Genomic DNA, 15,683 nt, shown 5'->3' with positions numbered 1-15,683 from the left:
TAGTAATAAAACCTTTGCTTAATTTTCTAAGGCTCAGAATTAATATGAATAGTGAATGCTTCTCATTAGTACAAATAATACTTCAAGTTATTATCAATGAATTTTGATGTGACTTACATTTTAGATTCCTAGAATTTAATTTGCTTGTATAATGATTTATTCATATGCCTTCTTCCCATGATTTTCATTGAGATTAATTTTCTAATGACTTCATGGTACACAATAAATATTAGTTTATTTCCTTCTTTCCTTCATCTCTTTCTCTCTCCTTTCCCTCTTGTCTTAACTATTACTCATCTTAATTTCTGGCTTTCTTCTCTAAGACCCTTTAAAACAATCCCTGCTCTCCCGTCTACTCCAGTGTAGTAAATTGGACAGTAAGAGGTTTTCAGTTACATAATAATTTGAGTATTCTGAGCTTTGTAAACCTTTTAATTTCTCTTTTGGCCTTTACAACTAATGACGTTTGTTTTCCAAATGTATTTTCATAGGAGTAAAAATATCTTTTATAGCTTAATATAAAATTATAGTTATACATAAGAACTCTACTTAGAAAGTGTTTTGAAATAGTTTAATAAAGCTATCAATTCTATTAAAACATAATATTTCAATAATGTTCTAATTTTTTTCTACCTAGACTTAGAAAACAATAAATCACATTTTTTGCATCATCTAGGCCAGAGGTGTCCAAACTTTTTTCAACGTTTTTCACCAAGAGCAATATGTGGTAAAATACACAAATAGCCGGGCCACTCACTCGAGGAAAAGTACATATTGCCTCACCTGGTTTATTTAAGTAAACTAAATATATTTTTGGAATTTGCTGCGGGCCAATTAAAAATGGATCGCGGGCTGCAGTTGGCCCGTGGGCCGCAGTTTGGACACTTCTGATCTAGGCTATAGAAAGTATAAAACGTACATTTCTAAATTTCTAATCAGTCTTGTAAAACCTAATGGCAAATTCTATAAATATTTGTGTGTGTATATATATTATATATATATATATATATATATATATATATATATATATATATACATATATAACAAAAATATAGCTGGATTTGTAGCTAAAACGAATTTTACACTACATGCTATTTCTATTAATATGTCTTTAAGTTTCAGAGAACTAACTAGAATGTTTTTATATATACAGAATGAAACATTTTTTGAAAAGTGATATAACCCTACATTTTCTAGTTTCCTTAAAACTAAGCTTATTATTTCATTATCAACTTTAGAATTTTAAAGTATATTTAGTTTAGTTTTCTTTTTCTCTCCAGGCATTTTTATTTTCTATTTTTACAGTATTCTTATTATACTTGAAATTCGATTTCTTAAGACATAGGTTGCCCAAATCTTTCATAGGTGGGGGATTTAGAATCAGAGTTTAAAATCAATTTTGATTAGTACATACATTCTAAGTCCTCATTATATGTCAGATACAACTGTTCCAAAATTTTAAGCATATTAATTTTTAGAATAATAACCTGAATCATGCCTTACTGAAATGTAAAAGCTATTTGCTTACGGAAATATTCCATGAAATTTCAGACATGATTGTGCTATACTCACCAGCCAAAGCAAGTATATATTCTTGAAATCTTGTCCCTATGCGGTTAGTGGCTGTGCAATTATATCGTCCAAAGTCACTGTCAGATGTAGGTGCAATCTAAAATAATTATAACAACAAAAGTTTACAATTTTAAAACAACATCACACAAGTTTTAAAATAGACTCAAGTATAACTACCATCTTCACACATGCTTACTAATTAACAACTCCTTGACATAACCATTGTTCTTATATGAAGTAAACATTACTAAGTAATATAAAGTCCTTTAAGATGTAATCCATAGAATTACACTATCCAAAGTACTAGGTGAATATAGTCTATTTATTATTCATGAAGTAGATAAATGCCATCATTTTGTTACATCTAATGAATAGAAAACCCATTAGATATTAATATATGTACATTTCAGAAAGTAGTATATAGTTTGAAAGATATGTATTCTGCAATCCTGCAGATGTGAACTTGAAAAAAGGAAACTTACCAAAAGCATGGTTAACTCTTTGTTTAACTCTAAGATCAGGCAAATTTAGAGTTCAGGAAAGCCTCAAAATGTCAGATCTCTTCCTAATATGATATTATTTAACATAAAATATTAACAAAGGATGAAGACTCATTCAAAAAAAAAATCTTTCCAGGAAGGTGTTTTCCATGAAAAAACACTGGCATTGTGGCTGATTCCCTGCAGACAGGCCCATTATCTTGACATCTAGTAACTGTATCTTGCCTCTGTTTCTGCTCATTTTCTGTCACTCTTTTTTCAGTTTTGGTAGAACATAGCTGACCTCAATCTTTATACATTTGATATCCATAATTAAGTTAACCTTCCGGGATTCTGTTGCTGAATGGTTGGCACCTATCCTGCAATTCTAATATACCAAAATTCTGAAGAACCAATTCAGAAAAGAGATTTGATGACAGTAATAGATAAGATTTTTCAATCCCAATAACTATCATTAAGAAAGAATATGCTTACAAGTTGCTGTTAATTTCAACTGCATCCCAAAAGGGGGAATTATTTTGTGGTAATGGGGAGCTATTAACTAAAAGTGCAATTTTGAGGTCCATTGAAGATGTTAATTCTGAAAGATTCCAAAATAAAGCTGTGTCATTCATTCTCTAGTCAGCTGCCCATTTACAAATAGATCATAAGTTTAGGATTAGGAGTTTTAACAGCTCTTAAGAAAATACTCCAAACTGATTAGTCATTTTTCTTCCATTTAGTTTTTAATAAACCAGGGTAATTTAACTCTAAAATAATTTTACTGGTGAGAAAGAAATTTGTCAAAATTTCTCAAAATGCGACCATATCAGAAAGCTTTTTGCATATTCCATTGGGGAAAATATGTACTGAATGGATACAATGCAGAGACAGGATGGACATGATAAAGAACTGGCACCATTACATAGCTCATTACAATTAATAAAGTAATTTAAATAAATCCATTTTCATTGGAACACTTTTTAAAAGGCTTAATTCCTTTTTTCCACTTCCTGAGAGTTCAGCTATCAAAGAAAACCCTTCACAATTCAATCTGAAATAAATAATTCCTTTATCATGTTGTATGATGGACAAATACAAAAACTATCAGTAATAGCACAGATTTTTTTTCTACGTAGATCTAGACATAACTTGTCCAAATTATGTACCTTACGGCATATTTGGTGTATTCTAGGAAAGCAATATGAAAGTAAAGACAAACAATAGCTTTATACCCAATCTCAGCACAATGGAAAAAAATATTTTTTTTCAAAATACAAAATAATGAACAACTAAGTTATAAAGTATAAATTTAAAGTACTTAAATGTGCAAATTAGTGGTGATATTTATCATGGAAGTAGTAGGAACATCTCTTTATGTATGACACACTTCACATTTTAATATGTAGTTAAAATAATTGAGATATTGGGATTTGGCAGAATATTAAACCGTGTTTCCCTGAAAATAAGACCTAGTTGGACCATCAGCTCTAATGCGTCTTTTGGAGCAAAAATTAATATCAGACCCAGTATTTTATATTATATTATATTATATTATATTATATTATATTATTATATTATATTATACAAGACCTGGTCTTATATTACATTAAAATAAGACCAGGTCTTATATTAATTTTTGCTCTGAAAGACGCATTACAACTGATGGTCTGGCTAGGTCTTAATTTGGGGGAAACACGGTAGATGAATGAATACAGTTTTAACTACCAAACTATAAGGTGAGAGTATAATGTTAATGAAAAATCTTGGTAGTCCTTGTCCTAAACCTTCAAAAACTTGATTTCCACTTTCTATGTATTCTATGATGAGAAAATCTTTTAAAGAGTTAGTATCATTATTTAGGACAAGAAACAATATGGATGATTCAAAGCAGAATATTATCCCAATCAACCTATTAGAAACTTCCTGCATCAGTTTTCACCCATATATTGAAAAGTTATCTTATCATCTCAGGGGAGTTCTTAGGAATATTATTTAAAACAAACAAACAAACAAACAAAAAACAGTTTTGATGAGCTTTACAACAGATGCTCATAGATTCATAGATTTCGTTATATTTAAAATTCAACACAAATTTAGAAGTTCAAATATATATTTAATCAAAGAAAAGAAACCTTTAAAAATCAATTTGAGAAATTCGTTATTGACCAATTTGCTACTAATTGTAAACTTGATTTTTTCTATATTTTACATTCTTAAGAATTAACAATTATGTGACTATTATAATAATTACCAAACACAAAGTAATAATAATGTGCTATCTCAAGCAACTATGTATACTATTAATTAAAAATTAATCCTGCTTATTTTTTTCTTTTTGCTGTTGTTATTTTGTTTTATTTTGTCTTTAAGTTGTGTTAGGTATGTTTATTATTTATTTAGAATTTAAATTTAAATTTTTAAAAATATTATACACATAAAAAGTGTATGCTCACAGTCAATGCTTTAACCAATAGATTTCCTGGCTATGTGTAAAGTAAAGACAAATTGCTTAGTTGTCACTTTGGGATGGGGAGGAATGCCATTTAGGCAGAAGACTGAGTAACATTGGAGACTTCTATAAATATTTAAATGTCAGATTTACAAAATGTCACTTGACATTGACTATGGGGAATGACGAGCTATCCCACTAACTGTAAAGTGGTAAGATAAAGTAAAGCAGAGATTACAGATTATTCTGTCCTTTAAACGTGAACTTGTATCTACCTGTCATGGACTGACTTGTGTCCACCTCCAAAAGAGTCACACGTTGAATCCCTGACCATCTAACGTGCCTGTATTTGGAGACAGTCTTTAAGGAGGTAACTAAGGTTAACTGATGTCATAGAGTGGGGCCTGACACCCTTGTAAGAAGGGACAGAGAAAATAGGCCATATGAACACACAGTGAGAGGGCACAATCTGCAAACCAAGCAGAGAGGTTTCACTAGAAACCAATTCGTCTGGCAGCTTGATCTTGGAGTTCTAGCCTCCAGATGTGTGTGAGGTTAAAAAAAAAGAAAAAAGTTTTCTGTTGTTTAAGTCACTAAGTTTGGGGTAGTTTTTATGGCAGTTTGAGCACCCTAATATATCACCCAAAACTGCAGTGATATCCAACCTCAGGTTTTAAGTATGGTTAAATACCTAAAATTTAGGTTGCATCTGCCCAAATATCATTGTGATATAGACCTCCATGTCAATTCTGAAATACCTAGTTCTTCTAATATAGTTACAAAGAAACTGATTTAAATTGATTTAGACAAAATGACTTTATTATAAGTCAGTTATCCAAACATTGGGGAAAGTAATGGCTAAACTCTTTGATCAACCAAATATTTTACTAAGTCCAATTAGCAGGTAGAAGAGATGGTACAGATGAGAATACCTTTAAGGGAATGCAGTACAGGTACTTGGTGTACCTGCAATTTAACATGCAATTTAAAAATTTATGTAAATTGATTTGGGGGGAAATATAGCATTTGTATAGCTAAATAAGGCTGTTTGAGGAAGCTTCCCAATTGTTCTGACAGCATCATGAAGTGCAAGGGCTGATGATCATTGTCACAGACTTATATATAAACTGTGTCACAGACTTACATGTAACCTTTGGAAATATACACACACCACATAATCTGCAATTAATAAACGAAAGGTAATGTATTCAAATAGAATTTAAGGGACTGACACTTTGCAGTACAAAAACAATTATATACCATCTTAACCTAAAAATTAAAATGGAATGAGGCATTCAACAAGTAAATCTGGTCTATTTAGCAACTTGAAATATATAGCCAGTGGATAGCATTTACATATGCCAGTCTAAGGAAAAGAAAGGTGTAAACACAGAATGTAGGGCCAGTATCCACACTGAAATTGAAATTTTGGCCTCAAGAGCTGACAAATCACTCATTTGATCTATTTTTTTCCTGATATAATTGGTTTTATTTTCTAAAAGTAAATTCATGAAAAATAATGGCTTTTGTGTTACACTCTGTTTTTCTATGTAAATAGTGAAATGTTATTCATTAAAGAGCCATAAACCAAAGTGTATACAATCTTAAGTAAATAAATATGAAATATATACAATAGGTTTATATTGATTTTGTAATATAAATATATTATGTATTAATTCATATTTTAAGATATTTAAACATATTCTAAAATAGTGGGTAACTGCTAAAATAATGTTGATATGTACATGAAGACTTACCTCTAATATCATCTTTCTCCCTGCACTATATGTCTTTAAATTTGTGGTGTTTTTAGCTGGTAATACTAATTTCTCTCTTCTCCAATGGACTGATGCTGGTGGATTCGATTTCACATCACAGCTTATATTGATTGGATTTCCTTCCCAAGAGTAATAAATTGTTTGATTTGATATGAACTTGGGAGCATCTGTAAAGGAAAATAATATAACATTTATAGACATTTTTAATTAGTATAAACAATAGTATCATTGAATACAAAAGGAACCACAACAATTCTAATTTCATATATTTTTTTATCAGAACTCATGAAAATATATGCCATTGGACCGTTTCATCAAATAACATTAATATAAAAAATATTCAAAGTTGGCCAATTATTAAAATATGAAACATTAATGCTTAAAGTTAAATTTGCATTTAATAATTAGACAAAAATATCCACCCAGCTAATTCATGGCTATCTACATATGTGGAGTCGGTTTCTGCAACTACCCACGCTGCAGTGGGTAGAATTTAAGATAAAACTTAACAAAAATCAGTGTTTTGTATCATTTTGAAATCTTTTAGTTATATAACTTCTTCTAAAAATATTTTGAAGCAGATACAAAATCTAAACTAAAATGGCATTACTATTAAACATTTTTTTCCTGAAATATCATTTCCTGTTTTTATTAAACCAGAGATGACTTTAGTCAACAATATTAATTTGAAAATTAATCAGTTGCCATGATGCTTTGTTAATGCTCATGCCCCTACATCAAACTTCTATAATAAGAGTTAAGACAAAATAGACAATAGATTATGTCATTTAATTGTAATAACCTAATTGTGAAGACATACAGACGTGGGTTTTAGTCTTGCTCCACTCTGGAATTTTGATGTAGGCCAAATGTCAGTCAATCATAATCTTTTTGAGTCTTAGTACCTTAACTGCAATATTTGAGAGGATTTATTTTTTTCAGTTTTACATAAAAACATAATCTTAAGAGGTAGTTAAAATGTTGCAGGTGTTTATACTGATTATTATTGTTACTAATATTTACTATTTAAAACTTAGCATCACTTCATAAATGATCAATTTGAGTTGTCTAAATTAAATGTTTTGTTTTACTACCCTTAATTACTTAAAAAAATTACCTACATCCATATTTTTAAAATTAGAGTTATTGGGGTGAGAAGTGTTAGTAAAGTTACATAGGTTTCAGATATACAATTCTGTAATTCATTATCTGTATCTCACATTGTGTGTTCACCACCCAGAGTCAGTTCTTCTATCACCATATATTTGATCCCCTTTACCTTTTTCTACCATTCCTCCTCCCGCCTTTACCCGCTGGTAAGTGCTACGCATTTTTTCACAACAGATTATATATCAAATATATAAGAATTATAATATGTAGTGAACAAATGAACAAGCAATCATTTAAAACTTTTGTCCTACGTATTTGACTATGATTTTAATGCCGTTCTCAAACATAAGTATGAAATATTTATTGAATACTTTCTATATGATAATAAGTTTATACATTTTATTCTATTTGGTCTTTTAATAACCTTGTAATGAAGGTGTTATCCTGTTTTATGCAATAAGGGATATGGAGCAAGAGCTGTCATGCTTACTCTAGTACTAGGTTTTAGGTCTGAAATGTGAGTGTAGGATGATTTTAACCAGGGTCCATTCTATTGCCATTCCTCCTAGAAACAAAATTATAATTTTCAGTGCTAGCAATATTTTGGTGATGTGGACCCTATCATACATTAATGAGGGCAATATAATTGAAACAATTCCTCAGGAGGATAAAGAGCCTTAAAAAGCTTTAAAAATTCAATTCCAAAAGTCAGTCCTAGGTATCCCTCCAAAGAGAGTAAGTTGAAATATTTTGAAAGGTTTATATATAGGACTTTAAATGCATTGTTATTTTAATAACAAAAGCTGAAACAAACTTAATGTCCAGAAAAGAGGATTGGCTAAATGAATAGTGATACATCTTGGCACTTAGGTGGGCTAAATATTCCACAGACATATCTGCCTATGGTTTTCCTACAGCGTGCAATGTGCATTGCCTGCCCTCGTATTCACCTGGCTACTTTCAGAGCAGAGCTCCGTGCTTTCCAAACTCAGCCTTTCCACAGCTGTCATTTGCAGGTGATGTTCCTACTTTGTGCTCCCACACATTCTATGTTTTTTCTTAGCATAGTTATAGGAATTGGAAATATCCATTTGATTGTCTCTCCACCCAAACCATCTGAATCTTATGGGTTAAGCCATGTCATAATCACAATTATATTCCTGATGGCTTACACAGTATAAGATGCTTATTTGGTTCTCAAAAACTACAATGAATTTACTGGAAATTAAATAGGGAATTAACTTTCAATTAAACAGTTCAGTCAAATTGAACAGAAGATATTTTCAAGGAGAAAGGAAAAAAAAAACCACAAAACTCTTTCAAGGCTTTGAAAAATCTGAGTGTCTGACTAATTAGGGGTAGAGATAGATGTAAGAGAAGCCAAACTTCCTGATGTTCACAGTACATAGCTGATATTCTATCTATATTTATCTCTGTCTACAAAATGTTTTTTACTGTTTAATATACATGAAATATAATCACTTTAGCATGGTAATATTTTAGGGAGAGGCTTATGATTTATTTGCATATAATCAAATATGAAAATCATGCATGCTAATAGAACTATTAACAGCTGACTCACAGTCTACTCTGTACACAATATGGCATCTGTGTGTATGTGTATTGTATTATTATAATTTACCCATAAATTTAGGGCAATATTTTTTTTAATAAAAGCAAGCAATTGCTACTAATTGTTTGCTGGATAATCTCAGAGGGAATTTAATTCAAAATTACTGATGTTGAGTGCCGATGTGCTACAGGCTATACATGCTATACGGAAAGCCACATTAAGAAATGTGTTTCTGGCGTGAGGCAAAGAAATACTGACAACTCCCATGTACAATACAACAGAAACTAGATTCTTGTATCTTATATGTTTTACAAATATCAAAACAGTATCAACATAGCAATATTTATGGCCACAAGGCTGGCATGTCATGACATCGAACAACTGGTGTTGAGCCACCATTTAAAGAAGGATGTGTACTCAGAGAAAGGCAACATGTGATGACTTCAGGCTAAAAAATAATGCAGCCATATTTCATATTGATGAATCAAAAATGTTCACAAAATTAGGCCTTTCTAAAAAGCAGACCTTTCACATCACGGAAGGCTTCAAATGTTCTGCAGAGGGAACACATTTGTCAGCTTTTTATTTTTTTAAAACAGGGTTGAAGGAAGAAAGAGAAATATGGCATAAGCAAAACTGTGAAAAGAGTAGAATTTATATATATTATCTAACATATTATCTAATATATATTATCTAATATATCTATATCTCTATAGATAGATAGATCGACATATATATTTGTATATATATACACATATATATATGTATGTATATGAACCAAAAGTATAGTGTATACAGAAACCAATGATATAGGTATGGCAAATTTTCATCTTGACGTTGCTTTCTTTGCCTAGGTTGTGTGCCTTTATTTTATGCATGTAGTAAATTAATCAATGGACTATAAAGTTAAGGAAACATCTCTTAAGGCATTCTATACCCCCTAAATTCAATTAAAGTACAAATTACAATGAACAGAATTAACTATTAGAAGAACGTATTTTTATCTGAGTAGAAAAGAAAAATCAGAGAAACCTGAGTTGTGACAAGATAGAAATACATAATCCATACAATGGGAAGGTACAGATACCCTTTAGAAAGTGGTAACAATGAGAAGCAAGGAAAGTGGAAAAAAATATCCTCCTTGACAAAAATTCTGAGTTCTATAAGACTTTTTTTGACTACACACTGTCCTTGGGCCATGTCCTTGGTCTGCCTTTAGTAAAGAATCCTACCTAAGTCAGTTTAGTGAGAATCCTTCCATTCTTGATATCTGATTACTGTTGATAACTGATCAAGTCCCTTTTTACCCACCCTTCATATCCACATTCATGGCCTGTTTTTAGCAAGAATCCTATTAGGCCAGTTTAGCAAGAATCACATTGTCCTTGAAATTAAATCAAGTTCCTCTTAGAAATTTTCTTTTTCTTTCTTTCTTTCTTTTTTCGTTTATCGGGGTGATAATTATTAGTAAAGTTACATAGATTTCAAGCATACAATTCTGTAATACATCATCTATATATCACATTGTGTGCTCATCACCCACAGTCAGTTCTCCTTCCATCACCACATATTTGATCCCTTTTACCTTCATCCACCACACGCCTCCACCCTTCCCTCTGATAACCACTAAACTATTGTCTGTGTCTATGAGTTTTTGTTTGTATTGTTCCTTTGTTTCTTTCAGTTTTATATTCCATATATCAGTGAAATCATGTGGTTCTTGACTTTTTCTGTCTGACTTATTTTGCTTAGTATAATAACCTCAAGATCCATCCATGTTGTTGCAAATGGCACTATTTCATCTTTTCTTATGGCAACATAGTGTTCCATTGTGTACATATACCACATGTTTTTTATCCAATCATCTACTGAAGGACACTTTGGTTGTTTCCATGTCTTGGCCACCAGAAATTTCCCATCCACTGTCTCTTGTCACTCTGCTCAATCCCCACTTTTCCTTGTGGAGTTGAGTTTGATCTTTCTCTCCTATGTCAACAGTCTTGACACTTATTGCAATAGACTGGAATAAAGTCTTTGTTTCCTTTTTAAACAGGTGTCTGAATAATTTCTCTCTGACCAAAGAAAGGGTATACTCAAAAAGGTAATTAAAATGAAAAGTTGATTGTGTTTACCCTTTAAGAGGGAATAGGAAAGGCAGATCTGAAGCAGATATGGTAGCTACTATAAAACTATTGGATTATTTTTTGTAATAGGTATATTTGAAATGTTAGAGTTAGAATTACTTTAAAAAAAAAATGAATCACACAAGAATTTTACTCAACCAGACTTTCAGACAGGGGAGAATGGGAGACTTATATCTACCAGTAAAGTCACCAAGTTCTCATTGCATGAAGAAGCGATCTTTGTATTTTTAGCATTTATCGATTAACAAAGTAAAACTTGTGACATTTTTGTGCACATAGTCATTTTAAGTTCTGCAGAACTGGATGGATCTCATAGCATCTAACATCTGGAAAGAAACATGGGAGTCATCTACAAATCTTCATTCTACATACAAGAAACGTCATCTGGGACACTTGGGAAGGTGGTAGCAGAGCCAAGATCACCATTTTTTGGCTCTTTAGATTCATCTCACGAAACCACACTGCTATGCCAGTTATTCTATTAACAACTCTAAGTATATTCTCGGAGAGTTGTTCCTATAGGTCATTAACAGTGCTATTCCACATAGGAATTAATGTTTGAAGTGATTATACCAAGTAATCAAGGAAGTACTTTATTATGTCCTGTATACTGTATTGAAGCAATAAAGGAAATATGTAATAAGAGTTCATAAGAATTTTAGTGAAAAGGAGTGTACATTGTAAGCTCACTTTTTTCAAAGGGATGCCAATAAAATGAAATAATTAGAATCATCATCACCTTCTCTATTCCTATGCTGATGTCTGAGTAGTAGCTAAGATGTAAGAAAGAAAATATATATTCTAGGGCAGGCTGGTCATTTTCCACCATAAGGATTTTATGGCTAGAACCATGTTTAGTAACATATCTTTGAATAAATAGTGCTTAGATAAAAACTCAGGAAAATTAATTTTACATAGGAGAAAAGATCTAAAATTGGAGGGGGAGAAAGAGGTAGAAGAAGAGGGAGAGGGAGAGGGAGAGTGAGAAGGAAAAAGGAGAAAGAACAAGGATAAGAACACAATAAAGCATATGTGTGTGTGTGTGTGTGCACACACACATATATAAAAGGAGGGGCACTATGATATTTACCATATATAAAGAGGTATTGAACCATTTAAAGGTGATATTTGCTTTTGGTTAAAATTATATAAACCCTTGGGGTAATGTTAATTATTTCATGTTTATAAGTGCCTCTGGTTGGTAGTTTACTATACATACACAGGTGCTTACATCTATACTTGTATATAATGAAGATGATTCCTCTGTAATAAACATTATTTAAGTAAGTTAATATCTTTAAAACTGGAGAATGTTTGAGAAAATATAAGAGTTTGTTGGTGGTGAAAATATTGGGAAGCAGATAATCTTTAGGCTACCATGTCTTCTACTTAATGATTATATTATTAATAAAAACACATATAATACTGTATATACTGGAAAAGGGTAAAAACGTAAAACTGGATGTAAAATGAATAAAGACTTTAAAAATAAACTATGTTTTCTTAGCTATTATCATAATGGGAAGATCTCAAGAGACAAATTATTTAGATTTTATTAAATGGCAGCTGGATAGGCAGAAGGCTGAGCTAAAACATTTCAACAGTCTTATATCCATGACCTTGACTGGATCTCTGATTTAAAATTGCCAGCACAAGAACAAATAGCAAAGGGTGCCAGGATCTGAACTTGTCTCTTTCTCAAAGTTGGGATCAGGAAAATCATCTTCCAGGCATACCAGGAGACAGAGAAACTTTTAAGAGTGCTTTTGGACTTAGTGCCAATTACTACTATTTTGATAAATATCCTTTTTGTTTCATTAATTTTAATTTTATTTTTTCCTTATTGCTGAGACTTACAGCTGGACACACAGCCGGCATTCATCACTGCATTTCTGTCACTGAACAAGGCTTCCTAACTTGATTACTTTTCTTAATACAAGCTTTTCAGTGATTCTCTTGTCATATCCTCTCAGGCTCTGAAGTCAGTCTCTCTCTTTCTCTCTCTTTCCTGAACATGGTTTATTTGTGGTTGGTACCTGTGAGTAAAGTCTTACTTCCTGCAGTGTGCTGGCCTGGATTCCTGAATTCTGCCTGCCCACTAGCAGGGTGATGCTGGTAACAAAAAAACAAACAGGTTTTGGGAACTGAAATGTATCACCTGACTGTCCACAGGTTCATAAGTAATAGAATCAATATTCACATTGACTATATATTATGCATTTTGAGAATCGAATTGAAAAGTGATATTAGTTTAAGATTCACAAACACTGAAAAATCAATTTAAGTCATTTATAATCACATTGGTAGCATAATATATATTGCCCTTGTAAAACAGTATTGAGATTATTGAAATCTGCCTTGCCCACTCTCCAAATAATTTATATATTACCATGAAATACTGTCCTATCTTGAAGTGATCATACTGTGTGGCATATATATATATATAATTTTTAATATTAGATTTTAAGAACCACAAATAACAGCAAAATGATTTTAATGTGTAATACACTGTACTATTTTAAAAGCTTTGGCATTCGTTTCCCACCAATAAATCACAGTGCATGAAAATACCATTCACTTCTCTCCACTGTCATCATTACATCCCTGTTCAAGGTCATATACTTTATGCCGTCAACTTTAGAAGCTCTGTCCTTACTGGCTTACTGGCCTCCTGGCCTACCAGTTTCTATTTTAATACAGTGTTACTATTCTGCTTAAACCTTTCTAAAAGAATCTTTTAACATTTCTTAAATCAAAAACTTTCATGATGATTTATAAAGTTCTACATTAGCGGGCCTAGGCCTTTTCTCTGTCTCCATTTGGGTTAACTCTGTCCCTTAAACTGCATCCATCTCTAACCCTTCCCTGCTTTCATCCCCTTGCCTAGCTGTCTCATTTGTCTAATCACTTTTAGATATTTTTTGTCTTAATGTGGTTGTGTGTGTTCCATCTCCCTAATTGAAACATAAATTCTGAGAATAAGGACAATGTTCCATGTCTCACTGTTTCCTACAGCACCTAAATTTATATTTGAAATTCAGTAGATACTCAGCAAATAATAGAAAATTTCATTCATGATGAAAACCCAGGATAAGTATGTATTCCAGATCTCATCACTCCATTGAACAGTGGAGGAAAAGTATACAGACATATGTTTGACTTTCCTAAAATCACAGGACTTTAATCTGGTGTTAATTCTATAGTAATACATTTTCTTTCATAGACTCCTATTGCTTAGTTTGTGAAGAAGCCAGCCCCTTAAATTAACTAAGAATTAACTGTACATATTTTTATAGTATCTAAAACATCTTGACACTTTTTTTTTTTAGTCATTGAATTTTCTCATTTGATTTATGCTGAAGGAAACTACCAAGGGAATAAAAGCTAATATATCCTTTGGCACATTTAGAAGATAACTCAATTAATAATTTCATAGATACAGTTCTACTGTATGTTCACTCATATGCAGAATCAGCTACGGCAATTAACTAGATTTAGTCCATGTGGCATGGGAATTCGAATGGTTACCTGGAATACTAAATTAGATGTGTTTATTGCCAATTGGACCATAGCACTGGATGTGCATTTTCTGCTAGTTAAACTCAGTTATGCATAAATCTCAGCATAGTTTATGATCCTAGATTCATAAGCATCATTTCTATTAAAATCTGCCTATATGTGACTTCTTAGCATACACCGAATTTGACTGTTATTAGTGATATAAGTATTACTAATCATAAGACAAGTTTGATTCTAAGGTGAATTGTTCTTCTTCCTACTGTTATTCTCCTTTGTCTTGTCCTAGTATCTCTCTTCCTTAAATCATACATGAAATACTAATAAAAGTATTTTATTACCTTTTGCTATTTTGTCCTCTCTGGTTGCTTTATATATTGAATTTTCCATAAACAGCTACAGTATTTTAAAACTGTATTATCATCATCGGACATAATTTCACATATACATCTAGGAAACAAAGCTTAAGTGAATATTTTTATAAACATTTCCAAGTTGGCAAAAGGAGAACAATTTGTCATAGAGATATAGCAGTGTTAAAAGTTGTCTTATAAACAACAGTAATGCTATTTTGCTCAGAATTTACCAGTAGCACATTGTGTAATTTAGGTAAATTTTGCTTATTGAGGTCATAATTTTCAAGTGTGTCATTACTATCAAAGTTGAAAACTATGAAGTAAAATGTAATTTTTAATCCAGTGATTTAATTTGATGTCCAGGTTGTTAATTTTACCAATGATAAAAATAGCTCCACAAATTTAGTTCATTTCTTAAATTTCTCAGGTCTATAACACCTTGATGACTTAAAAATCTAAAGCAAACTAAAATATTTCCACTATTATATCTTAATGTGAGCAGTTGTGCATTCTAGAATGTTGTTGGTTATATGCATAATGGAATATCTGTATCACAGCAACAGAAAACAAACAACAAAAAATCTTAATTATTATTGCCTGCATAATAACAATAACAACGTTAGAAATAATAATGACGATGATAGTAGCTAACATGGTACTTATGACCTGTGGTTAAATTTAAGCACAATTACATACATTAGAT

The 15,683-nt window shown here is 31.5% G+C and overlaps 1 protein-coding gene across 2 annotated transcripts in view; it reads right to left on the bottom strand.

The window, feature by feature from the left end:
- The window catches only part of NCAM2 (neural cell adhesion molecule 2), a 459,814-nt gene that overhangs the window by 84,606 nt on the left and 359,525 nt on the right, over positions 1-15,683 (bottom strand). For both annotated transcript variants that reach the window (XM_081065129.1, XM_081065130.1), the window contains exons 10-11: positions 6,261-6,448; positions 1,573-1,669 (exon numbers count right to left, since the gene is read on the bottom strand). In XM_081065129.1, coding sequence (XP_080921255.1) covers positions 1,573-1,669; positions 6,261-6,448 — 285 coding nt within the window. The remainder of the gene's footprint in view (positions 1-1,572; positions 1,670-6,260; positions 6,449-15,683) is intronic.

Source organism: Rhinolophus hipposideros, assembly GCF_964194185.1.
Source record: "Rhinolophus hipposideros genome assembly, chromosome: 2".
In the NCBI taxonomy this organism is placed as follows: Eukaryota; Metazoa; Chordata; class Mammalia; order Chiroptera; family Rhinolophidae; genus Rhinolophus; species Rhinolophus hipposideros.
Note: the sequence above shows the minus strand (reverse complement) of the source record. Positions and strands in the feature narration are given on the sequence as shown.